The sequence below is a fragment of the Astyanax mexicanus genome, chromosome 1, assembly GCF_023375975.1.
Source record: "Astyanax mexicanus isolate ESR-SI-001 chromosome 1, AstMex3_surface, whole genome shotgun sequence".
Taxonomy (NCBI): Eukaryota; Metazoa; Chordata; class Actinopteri; order Characiformes; family Acestrorhamphidae; genus Astyanax; species Astyanax mexicanus.
This window is the reverse complement of record NC_064408.1, coordinates 3565594-3584957: the sequence shown is the minus strand read 5'-3', so window position 1 is coordinate 3584957 and position 19364 is coordinate 3565594. Positions and strand designations below refer to the sequence as shown.

Genomic DNA, 19364 nt, shown 5'->3' with positions numbered 1-19364 from the left:
CAGGCTGACTATATGGTAAAATGTAAGGGAACAGTACTAACCAGCTGCTCTGACGATTCTGGGGGGAAAAAGAGAGAAAGTATATTTTAATTATCAACATAATTATATACTTAAACAAAGTTTTAAATGATAAAACTTTGGAGCGCTTTGTACCATACGTGTCCAGCTCATCCAAGGTGACAAAGTCGTCCATGTTCTCTGGAAAGTCGTCCAGGTCGTCCTGGATAAAAGATAAACTCATATTTAATATTAAAATATAAACGTTAATACGGTTTTATTTACTAAAAACAACAGAATAAATAAAAAGCTGTGATGAGCACCTGAGCATCCTCCATGTCCTCCTCAGGTGTTTTATCTGCTTTGTTCTCCTCTTTTTCTGCTGGCGCTCGCTCCTCCTCTCCCTGCTTCTCTTCTTTAGACTCCGCCCCCTCCGCCCCGACCCCTCCTTCCTTAAGCTCCGCCTCCTCCATCGACACGTCAGCGCCCTCCGCAGCCTCTGCATCTGCCGGCCCCGATTCATCCTTCTGCTCTTCCTCGGTCTTCTCCACCTCCTCTCCCTCCTTCACCTCTTTCTCCACCTCTTTCTCCTCCTTCTCCACCTCCTTCTGCTCCTCCTTCTCCTTCTCTCCCTCCTCTCCCTCCTTCTCCAGCCTGGGCTCGGTGGCCGGCGGCTCTTTGGTGGAGCTCTTGCTCTTGTCTTTGCTGCTGGACTGGGACGTGCTCTTGGAGGAAGAGGAGGACTCGTTCTTCGCTCTGCTGCTGCTGCTGCTGTGGCTCTTGCTGGAGTCTGACTTCTTGGATGAAGAATGATCAGGGCTGCTGTCACTGTGAAGCACAGATTAATATCCAATCAGTGAGCAAATAAAACATTTAAAACATGCATTAATACTGATACCATGCTCATTTACTCAGACTCCAATACCAACATCCAAACACTAAAATCTGAATTATATACATATATTCAGTCCCAAATCAACAGAACGGGAGATAGCAGGCAAAAGAACAAGCGAGAGAACAAGAGCGAGGGAGAGAGCACGAGAGAGAGAGAGAGCACAAGAGAACGTGAATGTGAGAAAGAGTAAGGAAGAGAGTGAGAGAGAGAGAGAGAATGCAGGAAAGAGTAAGAGATCACAAGAGAGGGAGTAAGAAAGTGCACAGGAGAGAGGAAGAGAGAGTGCGAGGGAACAAGAGAGAACAAGAGTGAGAGAATGAGAGGGTGCGAGAGCAAGCAAAAGAGCAAGCGAGAGAACAAGAGCGAGGGAGAGCGAGAGAATGAGAGAGAGCGTTAAAGTGAATGAGAGGGTGCAAGAGCCAGAGAAAGCACAAGGGAGAGAACGAGGAGGGCAAAAAAGCAAGCGAGTGAACGAGATAGAGAGAAAGAGAAATGGGAAAGAGTGCAAGAGATCAAGAGAGAGAGAGAGAGCACAAGAGTGAGAAAAATAGAGAGAGAGAAAATGAAACAGCTAAAGAGAGAACCAAGAGAGAGAGAGAGTGAGCAAGAGAGAGAGGGAAAGAGAGAAAGCAAGACAGAAAGAAAGAGGTAGCAAGAGTGAGAGTGCAAGAGAGTGACCAAGAGAGAGAACAAGAAAAAGTGCAAGAGCAAGAAATGAGCACAAGAGAGTGAGAGAGAGCGAGAGAGAGAGGGTAAAAGAGCAGGCGAGAGAATAAGAGACAGAGTGCAAGAAAACAAAAGAGAGAGGGAGAACGAGGGAATGAGAGAGAGCGATAAAGCGAATGAGAGGGTGCGAAAGAGCCAAAGAAAGCACAAGGGAGAGAACGAGAAAGAGTGCAAAAAAGCAAGCGAGAGAACGAGATAGAACAAGATAGAGAGAGAAAATGAGAAAGAGTGCAAGAGATCAAGAGAGAGAGAGAGAACTAGAGAGAGAGAAAATGAAAGAGAGCTAAAGAGAGAACCAAAAGAGTGAGAGCGAGCAAGAGAGAGAGGGAAAGAGAGAAAGCAAGAGAGAGAGAAAGAGGTAGCAAGAGTGAAAGTGCAAGAGAGAGAGCAAGAGAGAGAACACGAAAAAGTGCAAGAGAGCGAGCGAGAAATGAGCGCAAGAGAGAGCAGGAGAGAGGGAGAGCAAAAGAACGAGAGAGAGCCAGAGAGAGAGCGTAAAAGAGCAGGCGAGAGAATGAGAGAGAGTGCAAGAGAGTGAACGAGCGAGAGAGAGCACAAGAGAGTGAGAGAAATAGAGAGCGAGAGAATGAGAGAACAAAAGAGAGAGCAAGAGAACAAAAGAGAGAGCAAGAGAACAAAAGAGAGAGGGAGAGCGAGAGAATGAGAGAGAGCGATAAAGCGAATGAGAGGGTGCGAGAGAACAAGAGAAAGCACAAGGGAGAGAATGAGAAAGAGTACAAAAAAGCAAGCGAGAACAAGATAGAACAAGATAGAGAGAAAATGAGAAAGAGTGCAAGAGATCAAGAGAGAGAGAGCACGAGAGAGTACTAGAGAGAGTGAGAGAACTGGAGAAAGTGAGAAAATGAAAAAGAGCTAAAGAGAGAACCAAGAGAGAGAGCGAGCAAGAGAGAGAGGGAAAGAGAGAAAGCAAGAGAGAGAGAAAGAGGTAGCAAGAGTGAGAGTGCAAGAGAGTGACCAAGAGAGAGAACACGAAAAAATGCAAGAGAACGAGCGAGAAATGAGCACAAGAGAGAGAGCACAAGACAGCGAAAGAGGGAGAGCAAAAGAACGAGAGAGAGCCAGAGAGAGAGGGTAAAAGAGCAGGCGAGAGAATGAGAGAGAGTGCAAGAGAGTGAACGAGCGAGAGAGAGCACAAGAGAGTGCAAGAGAACAAAAGAGAAAGGGAGAGCGAAAGAATGAGAGAGAGCGATAAAGCACAAGGGAAAGAACGAGAAAGAAAGCAAAAAAGCAAGCGAGAGAGCGAGATAGAACGAGAGAGAGAGAGAGAGAGAGAGAATGAGAAAGAGTGCAAGAGATCAAGAGAAAGAGAGAGCACAAGAGAGAGAGGGAAAGTGAGAAAGCAAGAGAGAGAGAACAAGAAAAAGTGCAAGAGAGTGAGCAAGAAATGAGCACAAGAGAGAGAGCGCAAGAGAGCGAGAGCAAAAGAATGAGAGAGAGGGTAAAATAGCAAAAGAGAAAGCACAAAAAAGAGAGGGCAAGAAAGAGAGAGCACAGAGAACAACAAAGAGCGAAAGCAAGAGAGAGAGAAAGTGCAAAAAAGTGAGCGAGAGACAGAACAAGAAACAGTGTGAAAGCGAGCGAGAAAGAGAGAAAAAACAAGGACTGCAATTTCTTCACATTTCAACACTGAATGAGCTTTTTTTGCCATTATATTTACAAAAGAGAGAAAGTGCAAGAGAGAGAGAGTACAAGCGAGAGAGAGAGAGAACGAGAGAAAGAGAAAGAGAATGAGAAAGAGAGAAAGCCAGCACAAGAGCACAGAAGGAATCTTACCGTAAACTGGAGAGGGAGGACAGAGACACCTTGATGCTCTTCTCCTGAATCCTCAGAGGGTTTGTGTGGTAATATTTCACCATGATATCTGCATCCCTCCAGTCCACCATCTCTATCAGAGCCTGGGTAACACACACACACACACACACACACACACACACACACACTAGTAAAACACTAGTAAAAGTGAAGCGGTGTGTACAGAGGTAATTATATATATATTAAAACGAGATTAAAACGGACGATATTTCTCGTCTCGCGGGGCAAAAAAACAGTTAAGTGTGGACTTTTTAAGAGGGATCTGGCAACCCAGTAGCGATAGCATTGAGAATGATGGCTGAGCAGTGAGAGCAGCTCTCAGCAGAAGAGGAAAATTCAGGTATTTGTATAGAAGATGCTTCTGCTACTTTTAAGTTGTATGTCTGGCTGCATTTTGGCTCCAGTGGAAACAATAAACGGTAACAGAGTGACCAACAAGACTCAAACCATATATAAATACTGTAAGTAAATCCTACACGTGACTGTTTCATAGACAGCTGTACTAATCCCTTAGCTCTGTACTGTATTTAAAAACATGTTCTGTCTCTGTTTCACTTCAAGCATAGTCTTAATATGACTGGTTATGGTTATGAATAGTTAAATTACAAGAGATTTAGGAGAAAAAACACAAACTATAGTCTTATAGGGATAGTTCGGGATTTTTGACATGAATCTGTATGGCATCAACATGACCAGTGTCGTGCATTCTCACTGACTTACCCTCGACCATGTCCGCTGAGCGGAGTTCTTGTCCAGTATTGTCCGAGCCGAAAGTAGTCCGGCATGTTTGCTGGGGTCACGAAAAAAAAGCGTTTTTCTTCCCAAAACAGTACGAGTGCAAAAGAGTGATTTATTTGCATAACAAAAAACGGTGTCTGCAAAAGTCACGCCTCATTATCACTGGGGCACTACTTTCATTTTGGATCAGTGCGCATGTCATTCTAACTGCGAGCAGCGCACTAGTCTTTCAGATCATTGGCTGCGCTCAGCTTCAACCAGCAACGCAAAGAGCAAGCTTTAGAGAGAAGTTTATCGGCTTTTATAAGCTTCTTGAACACAGATTTATACATTTGTATGTGTGTGTGTTAAAATGGTGCGGACTTGTGATTATCCAGGCTGTAGCAACAAAGATGTGGCTGATTCTCCGCACAGTTTCCATCGTATCCCCGTGACTGACATTGCTCTCAGGCAACTTTGGATACTTGCAATGGGCTTCCATGTGGACACCAAAGTGGTGAAAATGAAGAAGCTTCGTGTTTGCGGTGCGCACTTCAGCGAGGATGACTATGTTTCTCCATGCCCGCTGTTGTTTGTGATGCAGGCAGCAGCTGGCCCGCCGACGTCCTCATCAATTGACAGGTTCTGTATCTCGGGCATAACTAAATCCCACTCGTGGCAGCAGTAACATTCCACCTCTGTCGGCATTAGTTCGCACTTCAAACAAGTGCACCAGGATTTGTCGGCCACCCTTGGTATCGCAGCAGCAGCAGCAGCGGCTCCAGCTTCGGTCTCAATCATTTCTCTGTCCACCCTCTCTCTTTCTGCACGATCCAATTCGATTTGGGCAAGTTCCTCCTCAGTATACTCAGGCTCATAAAGATACCCCCTTGGCTCTGAGCGGAAATCAATATATTCCTCGTCGCTCTCGTAGTCCGACATGTTCCCGAACAGTAAACAGTGAAATCGAAACCGTAGGCTAGCTGCCAGGTTGCGCAATCGCGCGCACTGATCCAAAATGAAAGTAGTGCCCCAGTGATAATGAGGCGTGACTTTTGCAGACACCGTTTTTTGTTATGCAAATAAATCAGTCTTTTGCACTCGTACTGTTTTGGGAAGAAAAACGCTTTCGTTTCGTGACCCCAGCAAACATGCCGGACTACTTTCGGCTCGGACAATACTGGACAAGAACTCCGCTCAGCGGACATGGTCGGGGGTAAGTCAGTGAGAATGCACGACACTGGTCATGTTGATGCCATACAGATTCATGTCAAAAATCCCGAACTATCCCTTTAATATGACTGGTTGTGATTTGCACTTATTGTTTGCACTATATAAGACCTAGAAAAGTTTTATTTTTATTTTTTATTCTTATTTCTATTTGTTATAGAATCAATGTGTGAGAGAAACCAGTCTGTTAAGATTGCATTATATGATTTTGTCAAATGAAACTCAAGCCATTTTTCATTTTTGACATTTTCTTTAAAATTTTATTTTTAAATCTCGTCTCGTCTCGTTCTCGTGAACCCAATATTGTGTCTCGTATCGTCTCGTGATATTAGTGTCTCGTCACACCCCTAATATAAATATATATATATGTAATGTGATGTAATGTGATATTATGAGAATAATTCAGTGGTGGCGTCTCACCCTGTCTTCTGTAAACTTTGATTGACGCACATCTCCGAACATCGCAGCGATGTCCAAAACCTCCTCCTCCGTCTCCTTCCCCACCGGCAGCCGGGAGAAACACACCACCGTCTGAGCCTTCATACGCTTCGCCCCCGGCTCGTACACCTCCGGCGGCTGAAAACGTGTAAAAAAAACGTCCAAATTTAATATTTTTATTAATGAAGTAGTTTTGCTTTAATGTATTTATTTCACCTTAGTACTAGAGGTGGGATGAGAAACTCATGGCAGCCTTTAACTTCTTTTTATTGTTAATGATTATGAAGCTCACAGCCAATGAAAACCCAAAAACCAGTGTCTCAATTGGTACTTTTGACAGTGTGGGCAGTGTGCCAAGTCCTGCTGGAAAATAAAATCCGCATCTACATAAAAGTTGTCAGCAGAGTGAAGTGCTGTAAGAATTTAGACTTGATGATAAAACACAGTGGATCGACACCAGCAGATATCAGACATGTCTCTCCAAACCATCACTGATCATCATTAAATTTTACATTTCATTTAAAGCAGCACTAGGTAGGATTTTCTTGATTTTTGATATTTTTAAAGAAGTGAAATTACAGCTTTAATCTCTCTGCAGCGCTGCATTGAGGTGTAATAGGAGGAATAGCGGTGCTCTCGTGTCTGTGCCGGAGCTCCTCTGAGCTCAAACCAGACTCTGTAATTTTTCTGAGGCGGCCGCGACCAACGCTCGCGAGAACTGCGACCTGCTTTCCGACCTTTGGTCCTAACAGTTCTACAAGAACTACTGGTTCATTCTTTACAAACTAACATACAGACACTCTGCAGAAGCTGGAAAGAGACCAACTATGTCTGTGAAAGCCAGAAAACGAGAAAGAGAAACTAAAATCCGCCTGAAACATTTATTACACTCTACAACTGTAGGGGGAGCCCACGAGCACAAAATCTCAATCCTACCTAGTGGAGCTTTAAAGGAAACCAAGGGATCAGAATCTGGAGGAAGAGTGGAGAGACACACAGTCCAAACTGCTCCAGGTCGAGTGTGAAGTTTCCACCAATCACAAACAAGTGATGGTTTGGATAAGGAGAGACATGTCTGTCATCTGCTGGTGTTGATCCACTGTGTTTTATTATCAAGTCTAAAGTCAGTGCAGTCTTGTTTTCACACAAATCTTACAGCACTTCATGCTTCGTCCTGCTTTTCGATGCGAAAAATGCTTTGTCAAACCGTGCTTCCCTAGTGTATATTTAAGGTCTCGGTAAAACACAGAATCAACCGGAGATCCGATTTAAACCTACAGTTACGCCGACATTTTACACCTCTCTGATCAACTGGTATTTCTGAGGATTTTCTTTTACTAGCTACAGCAGACAATGGAGGCTGAGAAACAGTTTCATATTCAGCATCATATACAATTCAGAGAGATCGTATAGTATTTCACAAAGAACTAGAAAAAGTGGATTTTATCAGAAAGAGACCTTTAAAAGCATGAGCAGCTGGACTGGGCTTTAACTCACATGAATGACCTCCACAGACGGAGATAAGCAGAGGCTGATTCGATGACCCTTGATGAAGGCGGGTTTAGTGTGGTAGTGATTGACCATGTCCTTCGCCTCTCCATGAGAGCTGAACTCCAGAAATCCCTGCAAACACAGACAACAACTCCTGTTATCTTTTATAGACATCTAACGATGATTATTTCATTAAAATCCTTTAATTTTCCCAAAAATCATCAGAGCTCATTATAATTTAATGTATGAATTCTACCAGTCAGGTATTAAGGAGCAGTAAAGCCACTCTGCTGATGTACAGAGTTATACAGGTGAGTTCTCAGTGAAGTTTCTCCAGCACTAAGGCTGGAGCAGCAGTATTAGCATTAGCACTAGCTCTTTTAACATTCAGAGGAGAGTATATCATGTATTACCATGTTAAAAAAAGAAGCTACGTGGGAATAACCGCTAGCTTTTTTGCTGCTCCTAATTTTTATAAAAGACTATAAAGACTATAAAAGAGGCTTTAGGCATATTCCATTCCATTCAAGCCAATATAGTTTACAATTGTTTATCTACTTATTACCAGAGAATACTGACTAATAATGAATAGACCAGCAATACATGAAACTTAAAATAGCTGATTACATTCATTAGAAGTTGAGTCTAAAAACACTTATTTGTACAGACATTTATTTAATTTTATATAACACACATAGTGTGTAATATTTATTGTTATAATATATTTTATATAATAATATATATTTTAAGTGTGTATTTCCTTTATTGTTGATGATTATGGCTTTACAGCCAATGAAAACCCAAAAATCAGTGTCTCAGAAAATTGGTACTTTTGGCAGTGTGGGCAGTGAAAAACTTCACACATCTTAGTCTTTGTGCATTATTACCTTAAAAGGAAATATCAGATGCTTCACGATGGTTCCAAACGGCTTCCCGAGCGCCAGCATGTCGGCCACAGCGACACAGCCCCGCGGAAATTTGGCTACGACCACCCTTGTGAAGGGCTAACATACAACAGAGACATAAAAAAGGAAAATAAATACAGGGTTGGGTTTAACAGCATTATATTTATTAGAGGTGTCACGATTCTCTAAATCCTCGATTCGATTTTATTTCCGATTTTAGGTTCACGATTCGATTCTCGATTTTATTTTTTTATTTTTTTTACAGCAGAGATTAGATTAGTTTATGGTCAGTCATTGGTTTGATTCATCAAATTTACAATATCTTATTTCAAAAGGTGGGTTTGATATAAGTGATGCAAAGTGATACAAGTGATCTGTAATACACCACATTAGGCACTAATGGTCAAATTTAAATAATTTAATTAAGATATATATATGTAATGCCATCTAGTGGCTTTTTTTGGTAGCAGCAGTGTGCACTATTAAAACAGCAATGTGCAACATAACAAAATAAATAATAAAAAAAATAAAGGAACAGTCATGCACAAAATAATAGAACAATTAGAGCCTTAACAAACTGAACTCTATCCTACTATAACAGTTAAACATGAAAAATAAGACTCGGTCCCTGAGAATGACAAGTTTTTTTCTTTAATAAAGATATATTATTAACTTTATCTGAGAGAAAGATGCTCCTTAAGGTACCAAAACGATTAACATATTTGAGGCTAGACAAAACAACTGTTATTTTTATATTTTCAAGTTTTTCTTTAAGGAGATGAGAATGTCCACATTCTCTGGAGAAAGGGCTGCTCTTTCAGCATTATAAATTATTATTAAATACATCATACTATATCTTACCATATAATGAGGAAAATGTCGGTCGGAAGTTGAGGACATGTCTCCTAACAGCAGGAATAAACAGAAACAAAATTAAAGCAATGACAAGTAAAAATAAAGAATAAACAGTATTTAGAATGAGCTGGTATTTATCGCACTATAAGGTGCATTTAAAATCCTTTAATTTTTTCCCCAAAATCTTCAGTACGCCTTGTAATCCAGTGCTCCTCATGTACTTGTTCCCCAGCACCGAGACTGTAGCAGTATTAGCATTAACCGCTAATGCTAATGCTAATGCTGCTGCATCCAGCCTTAGTGGAAATCTGTAAATCTAAGCTCACGGAAGCGCTTAACTCACACAAATTAACAGTTATTAGGAGAAATATGAGAATATAGTATAAGACAGGGGTGTCCAAACTACGGCCCGCGGGCCGCTCCAAATCAGGAAACGAGCCGCAAATGGCCCGCGGGCTGTAGTTTGGACACCCCTGTCTTATACTATATTCTTATATTTCTCCTAATAATAATAATAATAATTTCTCCTAGTTGGCCCGCTGTTAAGCAGGTTTTTATAATGTGAGATTCAAACTTTGAACGCTAGGTGTCAGAAACGGGCCAACGAGTCTAAAAGTGGAGAGGGTGTGCATTTCTAGCGCAAAAAACGGGCCAAAAGAGTCTAAAAGCGGAGAGAGTGCGCAGTTTTAGCGCAGAAAAAACGGGACAAAGAGTCTAAAAGCGGAGAGAGTGCGCATTTCTAGTGCAGAAAAATGGGCCAAAGAGTCTAAAAGCGGAGAGAGTGCGCATTTCTAGCGCAAAAAACGGGACAGAGTGTCTAAAAGCGGAGAGAGTGCGCATTTCTAGCGCAAAAAACGGGACAAAGAGTCTAAAAGCGGAGAGAGTGCGCATTTCTAGTGCAGAAAAATGGGCCAAAGAGTCTAAAAGCGGAGAGAGTGCGCAGTTTTAGCGCAGAAAAACGGGCCAAAGAGTCTAAAAGTTGCCGTAATTAAGGAGTTTAATATTTAGAGACATCATGAAATTAAACATAAATTTGAAAAATCTTAGTTTACACAACACTGTCAAAGAAAGATAAAGTAAAATGGTGTGTAAATGAAAGTAATCAGGAAAATGTATCATTTAAAGTGGTATATTTCATTATTTGTTTTATTATAGATTCTGTGGCCCGTGACTTCAAATATATTTTCCATCTAGCCCCCAACAAAAACAGTTTGGACACCACTGGTATAAGAATTACAGTTTTGTTTACTTAGATTAGCTTTACTTAAACATTTTCAAAGCTAAAAATTACTGATGATTTTTTTGTCATTTAGTGGTTTAAGGCTTTTCCATACTAGCATTTTATTTTAGACTCAAGTGGATGAACCGTGTTTGAGCTAGCTATCCGCTCCCAGTGCTGTGTGTGCGGTCAAGTGTTTATTTAATCTCTTCAAACCAAAACCAAACCACCTTGAATCCTGAATTACTTTTCTTATGTATTTATGTATTAAGGTGTATTAAGGTGCTTTGATGTTGAGGTGCTCCATACCCGTGTTCCTTTCAGAACTGTAGGACCTTTTACTGGGTAACGATGAGCGAGAACTTCGCCGTGACGAGTGCGAGTCATCTTCTGAATGTGAGCTGGAGAAACAAGAACAAAAAATAATTGACATTTAAAATGTAATGATGCATGAAGTCATGATTTACAAAAGGATCTGTATTGGGAAGAAAAGAATACATTTTACAACTGTAACAATTAAATGTATTGTAATATACTGTAATTAGGCATGTTGCAATAATTATTATGTTATCAAATTATCCTACAATATATGTACAATAATATATAACCTACAACCCTACTGTTACCAATTAAAAGCACTTTGTTCTTTAAAAGTAATGTATGACTGTGTTATTATACTACTTTTCACTATTACATTAGTGGCATCCAATGATACAATCTTAAAATTGCAGAAATATATGAATTATCTTCATTATTTCAGAAAAATATATTGTCCAAAAAAATCTGTCTACGTATTTAAAAATGATTTCACATATTATTAAAATCATATTAAAAGGAATAATAAAAGTTTTTAGCTTTTTTAAAAATTTCATCCAATCAGAACAGAAGGAACTAACAGCAGAGCACAGCACTGCCATCTAGTGGTTAAAGTTTAAACACAACACTAAATGAACCACTTCTGACACCAATCTACCAATTTACATGAAAACTAGTCAATAATTATCAATACTGTGATTTATGTTTTTAGTTTTAAACATATTTTTTTATAACTTAGCCATATTTAAAGGTATTTTAAAAATAGACTTTTGGTGTAGTAAAACATGATAAAAAGTATTTAGCTTTGTTGAATAGCACACCTCCATTCTCCCACAGCGTTCTGAGATCCAGAAATTTTGTGTTTCTTGCCCCATTTTTTGCCCCAATATATGGCTTTTTCCACCGTTTTTCAGGCTCAAAGTAGCTCCACACCTCCTTGCTAGAATCTGGAGAGCCCTGACATTTAAAACAAGGCATTAATAACTTAAAAAGTGTGGAAGAAGCTAAATAAAAAACACTTTTTACATCCGATAATGCTATAGCTTTCAGCTCTGAGCACCACCATTACTGTACTGATAATGACAGACACATATATATATATATATATACATAAACTTCGCATAGCCTGCCTCCTGGTGCCGGCTGCAACACTATGTGGAGTCTATGTATATGTATGTCTAGGTCATTATCAGTACAGAGATGGCGGTGCTCGGAGCTGAAGCTAGCGTTATAGGATGTGAACAGTGGTTTTTAATGAGCTTCTTTTAAGCACTTTTTAAGTTATTAATGCCTCGTTTTAAATGTCAGGACTCCCCCGGATTCTACCAATAAGGTGTGGAGCTATTTTGAGCCTGAAAAACGGTGGAAAAAGTGATTTATTGTGGCAAAATATGCCCTGATACAGCCATGATACAGAGTTTTGGGCAAAAAGTACAAAATTGCTGGATTTTGGAACGCTGTTGGCTATTCATTAAAGATAAATACTTCTTTATCATGTTTTACTACAACAAAAGTCCATTTTACACCAGAGTTCTCCTTTAAAGTAAAACTTAAATAAATACAACACTTTAAAACATAGTAAAAGGTAGGACTATGAGGGAACCAGTGTTTTATACGATTTCTCTTGATCTTCTTCAGTTTTCACCAGAGAGCTCAGTCTGATTACTGTGTATTTTAAAAATGTAATGTCCCATTTACCTCTTTTAAATCTACGACAATAAAACAATTAAAAAGTGTACAAAAATAAAACAGACGACTACAACTAGAAACTTACAAACGCGAGTGCTCCTTTCTGGCTTCTGTGTGCCGGGCTCCTCGGAGATGAGCGCTCCACGCCTGTTATAAATATAAATCACAAGATAAATCATCAAAACGTAGATATACACCCACAACAGCTCTTTCTTTGTAGTGGAAATTATTGTTATTTTTGTTTTATTTTATATTTTAAGTACATAAATCTGCCCAAAGGTAATTTTAGCAAAGCATTTTTGCAGAAGAAGCACTTGAAAGGCTATGAAAAGAAAATTTCCCTTACAGCATATGCCGAATAATTCATAGCAGATATACCATATCTTATAATAAATACTGAATAATTCTTAATAAAATAGAATAATTCACAGTAGAGACTGAAATTGATCCAGATTTCAGCAAATGTTTGATTGATATGGATTTTTTTCACTTATTTGACATGACACTGAAAGTGCTTTTGCGTTATTAATAAAAAAAAATAATTGGTGCATTCCTATTAAATACTGAACACTAATAGTATTATATACTGAATAACTCATCATAGTCGATCCTGAATAATTTGTTGAAGTCGATACTGATACTAAATAATTCATAGTAGTATATATACTGAATAATTTACAGTAGTAGATACTGAATAATTCATAGTCGTTACTAAATAATACATAGCTGCACGATATTGAAAAATTACATAAAAATACATTCCGAATTTCTTTTTTAAATGATATATATATCGTGATATTAATCAATGCAGGGTTCATGATGTCACTAGCCTACTACTTTTACAAGCACATGCCCAACCATGTGGATGGAGGTCATGCGCGAGGTTACCTCGTGTTTACTACTATCACCCCTCCCCCTCGCACTCCACCCTTGTGCTTCTCAGGCAGCAGCAGCCTCTCACTCACACAGACGCAGAGACAGCGCTGTGTATCTACAGTACTTCTTGTGTCAAGAATCAAAACACTGCAACATGATGTGTTTGATTTAATCGCCTTAAGTGACATCGAACGTCCTGCGATGTGCTTATTGCGCATGTGCACATCGCCATGACGATGCTTAAAACGATATATCGTGCAGCCCTATATAGCAGACAATGAATAATTTATAAATAAATGTTTTTTTCTGAATGATTCCTGGTATTAAGTGTTAAAGATGGTGGACTCTGATGTACCTTGGCTTCGTTGATTTTGACCTTGCAGAGTGAACAGACGTGGGGGAAAACCGTGGGGTTATCGTCCAGCTCTGCATCCCCCCCGTCCCCCGTCTGTCTCTCTCTGGACGACTTCCCGTGTCTGGAGTCCCTCCTCCCCGCCGGTCCCGGTCTGTCTGTCCGCCGGTACCCGTCTCCCTTCCCGTGGTGCTCATGGTCGTGGTTGGAGGAGTGGCCTTCAGAAGAGCGCCGCGGTGCGCTGGAGGAGGGAGGACTCGCTCGCTTCTCTTTATCCCTCTCCGTCGTCTCCGAGTCGGCCGGTTTAGGCTCCGCCTCCGTGGGCGTGGTCTCGGCCTTGTCTGTGAGGTCGGTGGCGGGGTCTGTGATGGCCGAGGCGGCTGCTGTCTCGGCTCTCTTGGCTTTGAGCTGCATGATGAGGTGCGGCAGGGTCTCCACGCTGATCTCGCTCTCGGGGATCTGGGCCAGCGCCTCCACGTCCTCCGGAGACAGTCCCAGAGCGGCGTAGAGACTCTGAGCCGCCGGGCCGTCACCCGAACCACCGTCCATCTTCACACAGCGTCCAGAGGAGACCCAAGCGGAGAAGAAACCTTCTCACAGCTCTTACTCTACAGGAAAAGAACGAGAAAAAATGTTCTTATTTAAATAAAAAGGGTTATTTTCTTGTTGTGTGGTTGTGACGGTGTTGCAGGTGGTTGCAGCCCCCTGCAACACCATCACAACCACACGGGAACCACCTGCAACAGCGTCACTACCACACAGCAACCACTCCACTTGACACACCATAACTACCACACAGCAACCACGTGCCACACCGTCACAACCACACAGCAGTCACCTGCGACAATCACAACCACACAGCAGCCACTTGAGACACAGTCACAACCAAACAGCAACCACCTGCTACACCATCACAACCACACAGCAGCCACCTGCGACACCATCACAACCACACAGCAACCACATGCAACACAGTCACAATCACACAGCAACCATGTGCTACACCGTCACAACCACATGCGACACCACCACAAACACCTGCAAAACTGTCACAACCACACAGCAGCTACCTGGTGGCTGTAATGGTGTTTCAGGTGGCTGCTGTGTGGTTGTGATTGCTGGTAAATGCAGTAGCCAAGATTTTTAAAGGTGGCTGCAATGGTGTGGCTAGGTGGTTGCTACGTTATCTGTTGTTTTTAGCTGCTGCAAAAACATAAGGAATGACAACTCTAAACTCATTGTAGACAAATGCTGTAATAGCCAACATACTAAACACAGGACTGCTCTAAAGACAGAGCAGCATTCTAACATTAACACTTTTCTAAAATTAGTCTAATGTTCCAGTCTCCCACAGCAACAGTACTAGTCAGAGTGTCTACCTATAATTAACTCTATATAACATTAGAATACTAAACCCAAATAAACATTAATAAAGAATAATGTCAGTGATCAGTCAGAGTGTCTACCTGTAAAACTAACTCTATATAACATTAGAACACTAAACCCAAATAATCATTAATAAAGAATAAAGTCAGTGATCAGTGAGAGTGTCTACCTGTAAAATTAACTCTATATAACATCAGAATACTAAACCCAAAAAAACATTAATAAAGAATAAAGTCAGTGATCAGTGAGTGTCTACCTGTAAAACTAACTCTATATAACATTAGAATACTAAACCCAAATAATCATTAATAAAGAATAAAGTCTGTGATCAGTCAGAGTGTCTACCTGTAAAACTAACTCTATATAACATCAGAATACTAAACTAGGGCTGAACGATTTTGGAAAATAATCTAATTGCAATTTTTTATCTATAAATTGCGATTGCGATTTAAAATGCGATTTTTTAATGTCTTCAAGTATTTTTCAACAAACAGAAGCAATAAATCAATTTGTTTAATAATAAACAATGTCAGATTTATTTAAAGCACAGATAACAATAAAGCAAACAAATCTATGCTTTTCCTTTTCACCATTTGTTTTTTTTTAATAGAAAATAAATATATAAATAGCTTTTCCTTTTCACCATTTTTTTTTATAGAAAAAATAGATATAAAAAAATTAAACTTACTGCTCTCCAGCTAGTAACATCATAAAAAAATAAAGTGCAAAAAACATAAAGAGAATCTGCTTTAACCAACTCGTTATTTTCTGTATTTGAAGATGCAGCACTGGTCGTTGGCATTTTAGCCTTGCAAATACCATACGAGGCTTTGTGGTGTTTTTTTTAGGGCGTTTTCACACCTGTAGTTCGTTTCTCTGGTCTGTTTCTACGTGCAGCGCAGATTTATACATAATAAACAGAGTCACGCGGCTGTGAGCGGTGAATACAGCGCAGACGGCGCGAGCATGGAGACAGTGTTTGTTCACAGCTGTGGTAATTAACGTTATCCACCTCCTCTAGCTGGTCTCGGTCCGGTTCTTTTGATCCGCACCCGAGTGCGATTACTGTTTTCACACCTGCTCAATCGAACCGCACTAAAGTTACAAACGGACCAGAGTTCGATTTAACCAGACCAAACAGTGCTGGTGTGAAAGTGCGCTGTGTTGACTTCACTTCTCCACCTCCCTGCCTTCTGCTCGGGTTTGCTCCGCTCGTCCTCGGCTCGGCTCGCTCCCAAGTCACGTGACCAGTCAAATCGCAGCCTGTGCGGTTAGAGAATCTCGTTTTAAAGTATCGCGAGATAATCGCAAATGCAATTAATCGTTCAGACCTATACTAAACCCAAATAAACATTAATAAAGAATAATGTCAGTGATCAGTCAGAGTGTCTACCTGTAAAACTAACTCTATATAACATTAAATACTAAACCCAAATAATCATTAATAAAGAATAAAGTCAGTGATCAGTCAGAGTGTCTACCTGTAAAACTAACTCTATATAACATTAAATACTAAACCCAAATTAACATTAATAAAGAATAAAGTCAGTGATCAGTGAGAGTGTCTACCTGTAATTAACTCTATATAACATTAGAATACTAAACACAAATAAACATTAATAAAGAATAAAGTCAGTGATCAGTGAGAGTGTCTACCTGTAAAATTAACTCTATATAACATTAGAATACTAAACCCAAATAAACATTAATAAAGAATAAAGTCAGTGATCAGTGAGAGTGTCTACCTGTAATTAACTCTATATAACATTAGAATACTAAACCCAAAAAAACATTAATAAAGAATAAAGTCAGTGATCAGTCAGAGTGTCTACGTGTAATTAACTATATATAACATTAAAATACTAAACCCAAATAAACATTAATAAAGAATAAAATCCTTTAAAAGTTTTTTCACACAATAAGCAACAAATCACATTTCAATTGTTATGTCCTTACTGAATGGATATATAATACAATAATAATAACTAAACTCTGCAGCAACTGCATTTCTTGGCCTTTAGAATGTCCTAGAGATCTGATAAGGGTTGTTTTGACTGGAATTTAAAACTACACCCGAAAAAATAAACAAAAAACACATAGAAACATAAATAAAATGTCTTAACTCAAATATATTTGCATTGTACCATTTAGCCAAATGTTTTATTCTCCAATAAAACTCATTAAAATAACTCACTGCAACCAAGAAATAAACAACACCTTAGCAAGCAACACCGGTACCACAGCAACCACAGCTAACCTACTGCAAAAACACTCTCCATGCAGTCTCCAGGAATCTGTTTTCTGATACTATACGCTTCTTTATTAACCATGTATTCCCTTTTTGATATGAGAGAAACATCTGTAATATTTGTACATATTTCTAAACATTTGTATTATTGCTAAACTACTGCTATATAAGTTTACACAAACGTTTCTAGACACAGCTCTACCAGTCAAACATATTTGCATTCCACCATTAAGTCAAATGTTTCTGGACTCCTATGGTGGTTGTTAAGGTGTTGCTATGTTTTTATTCTAAAAGATTTAACTTTTAATGTTTGGGATGCAAATATATTTGTCTACAAAAAAAGCTGCGTCCAGAAACTTTTGGCTAAATGTTGCAACACCACTTGCTGCAACCAAGAACTAAACAACAACACCTTAGCAACCAACACGTGTACCACAGCAACCACAGCTAAGCTGCTGCAATAACAATCTGTTAACAGTCTCCAGTTAGGCTGATCTATTTTAAGCGTTTATATCTTTTATTGTTGATGATTATGGCTTAGAGTCAATGAAAACTCAAAAGTCAGTGTCTCAAAAAATGTGAATATTATATAAGACCAACTGTTCTTTTGGCAGTGTGGGCAGTGTACCAAATCCTGCTGGAAAATGAAATCACTGACATGCTTCCCTCAGCTGACAACTTTTATGAAGGTGCGGATTTCATTTTCCAGCAGGACTTTGAACTGAATTACTAAAACAAAGTAATTTTTTAATAAAATTCAAATTTTTTAGGTGCCTTAGTGCATGTATGATAAATAAAACCAGTGTTAAACATAGTTAACTGTGTGTATCAGAGGGAGAACTAAATCAAAACACTGTATTTTAGAGGGGCTTGGCTGCTGTAAGTTGGCTAAACCCAGTTCTACTAAAGCTAAAACTAAAGCTGAAGCTGCTGAGGAACCCTGCTGTATAATATAGAGATATAGAGATATTATTTAAGCAATATTGATCATATTTAAGCTAAAAGTCAGCATTAAACTACAAATAGCTCTTATAAAAACAGTGTATCAGCAGCAGCTAGCTACAGTATTAACGAGCTTAGGCCCGGACCTGCATTCAGACAGCTCACTAAAACATTAGCTTAGCATAGTTTTGACATTCCTATCAGTTTAACTGGAAAACCACGGGGTTAGCGAACTCCATACATTAATTTATTAGCTTTATGACACCTGAACGTACAGACAAAACCCGCTAAAAGCGAGTTAAACTCGTAGTTTTTCAGTAATTTCGATTTCTCTGCTATTAGCTAGTTAGCTTAGCTTAGCCTAGCATAGCCTAGCCTAGCTACACGGATGCAGCTGCTGCAGCCACGCTCGCGCCACATTAAACTAATAATAAAACTATATTTATCTGCTTTTAACCTCGTAATAAGTGCATATAAGACTGTAAATAATTTAAATTAAATGTTAATAAAAATAATTACCCCAAAATATAATCGATGAATCGCTGCTTTCTGATGTAGGAAACTAAAATTCGCCCGCAAATCCTTTCTTCGCCATTTTTTGTCACTGGGCCGAAAAGCGTCTCAAACGGAGCAATCTGATTGGTTGTCACTGTCGGCAAAGGGCGGGACCTCCTGCAAACGCGCGACCTGATTGGTTAAGAGTGGCAACAGTGGGAGGGAATGTCTCGCAGAGAGAGCCCTGATTGGCCATTCACGGTTTGTATATAAGAAAAAAATAAGAGACCACTTAAAAAATGTGTTTCTTTGATTTTATCAAAATAAAAATCTCTGGAAGATGGATGATCACAAGCAATCAAACCAAGTTGAACTGCTTGAATTTTTGCACCAGGAGTAAAGCAGCATAAAGTTATCCAAAAGCAGTGTGTAAGACTGGTGGAGGAGAACATGATCCCAAGTTGCATGAAAACTGTGGTTAAAAAACAGGGTTATTCCACCAAATATTGATTTCTGAACTTGTTTCCTTTGCATTATTTTCTGCAAATAGATAAAATAGAACAGGAATGTTTATTTTAGTCAAACATAAACCTAAAAAATAGCAAAATTAGATAAACTAATTTAAAAACTGAAGTGGTCACTTTTGTATAACAATATATAACAACTTGTAGTACTTAAACAGTGTTCAATCGGACACTTTATTTCTCTTTTTACACAAGTTAGAATATTGTACGTCTATGGTCTATGCAAAACAT

General features: G+C 39.5%; 1 protein-coding gene across 1 annotated transcript in view; it reads right to left on the bottom strand.

Moving 5' to 3' along the window:
- zgc:152816 (uncharacterized protein LOC777712 homolog) overlaps positions 1-18732 on the bottom strand; it is a 31439-nt gene extending 12707 nt beyond the window's left edge. Inside the window, exons 1-11 of the mRNA XM_049466182.1 lie at positions 18634-18732; positions 13542-14146; positions 12396-12457; positions 10616-10707; positions 9094-9137; positions 8215-8331; positions 7334-7459; positions 5819-5974; positions 3413-3534; positions 321-825; positions 137-220 (exon numbers count right to left, since the gene is read on the bottom strand). Coding sequence (XP_049322139.1) covers positions 137-220; positions 321-825; positions 3413-3534; positions 5819-5974; positions 7334-7459; positions 8215-8331; positions 9094-9137; positions 10616-10707; positions 12396-12457; positions 13542-14087 — 1854 coding nt within the window. The 5' untranslated portion in view covers positions 14088-14146; positions 18634-18732. The remainder of the gene's footprint in view (positions 1-136; positions 221-320; positions 826-3412; positions 3535-5818; positions 5975-7333; positions 7460-8214; positions 8332-9093; positions 9138-10615; positions 10708-12395; positions 12458-13541; positions 14147-18633) is intronic.
- Positions 18733-19364: the final 632 nt, after the last annotated feature.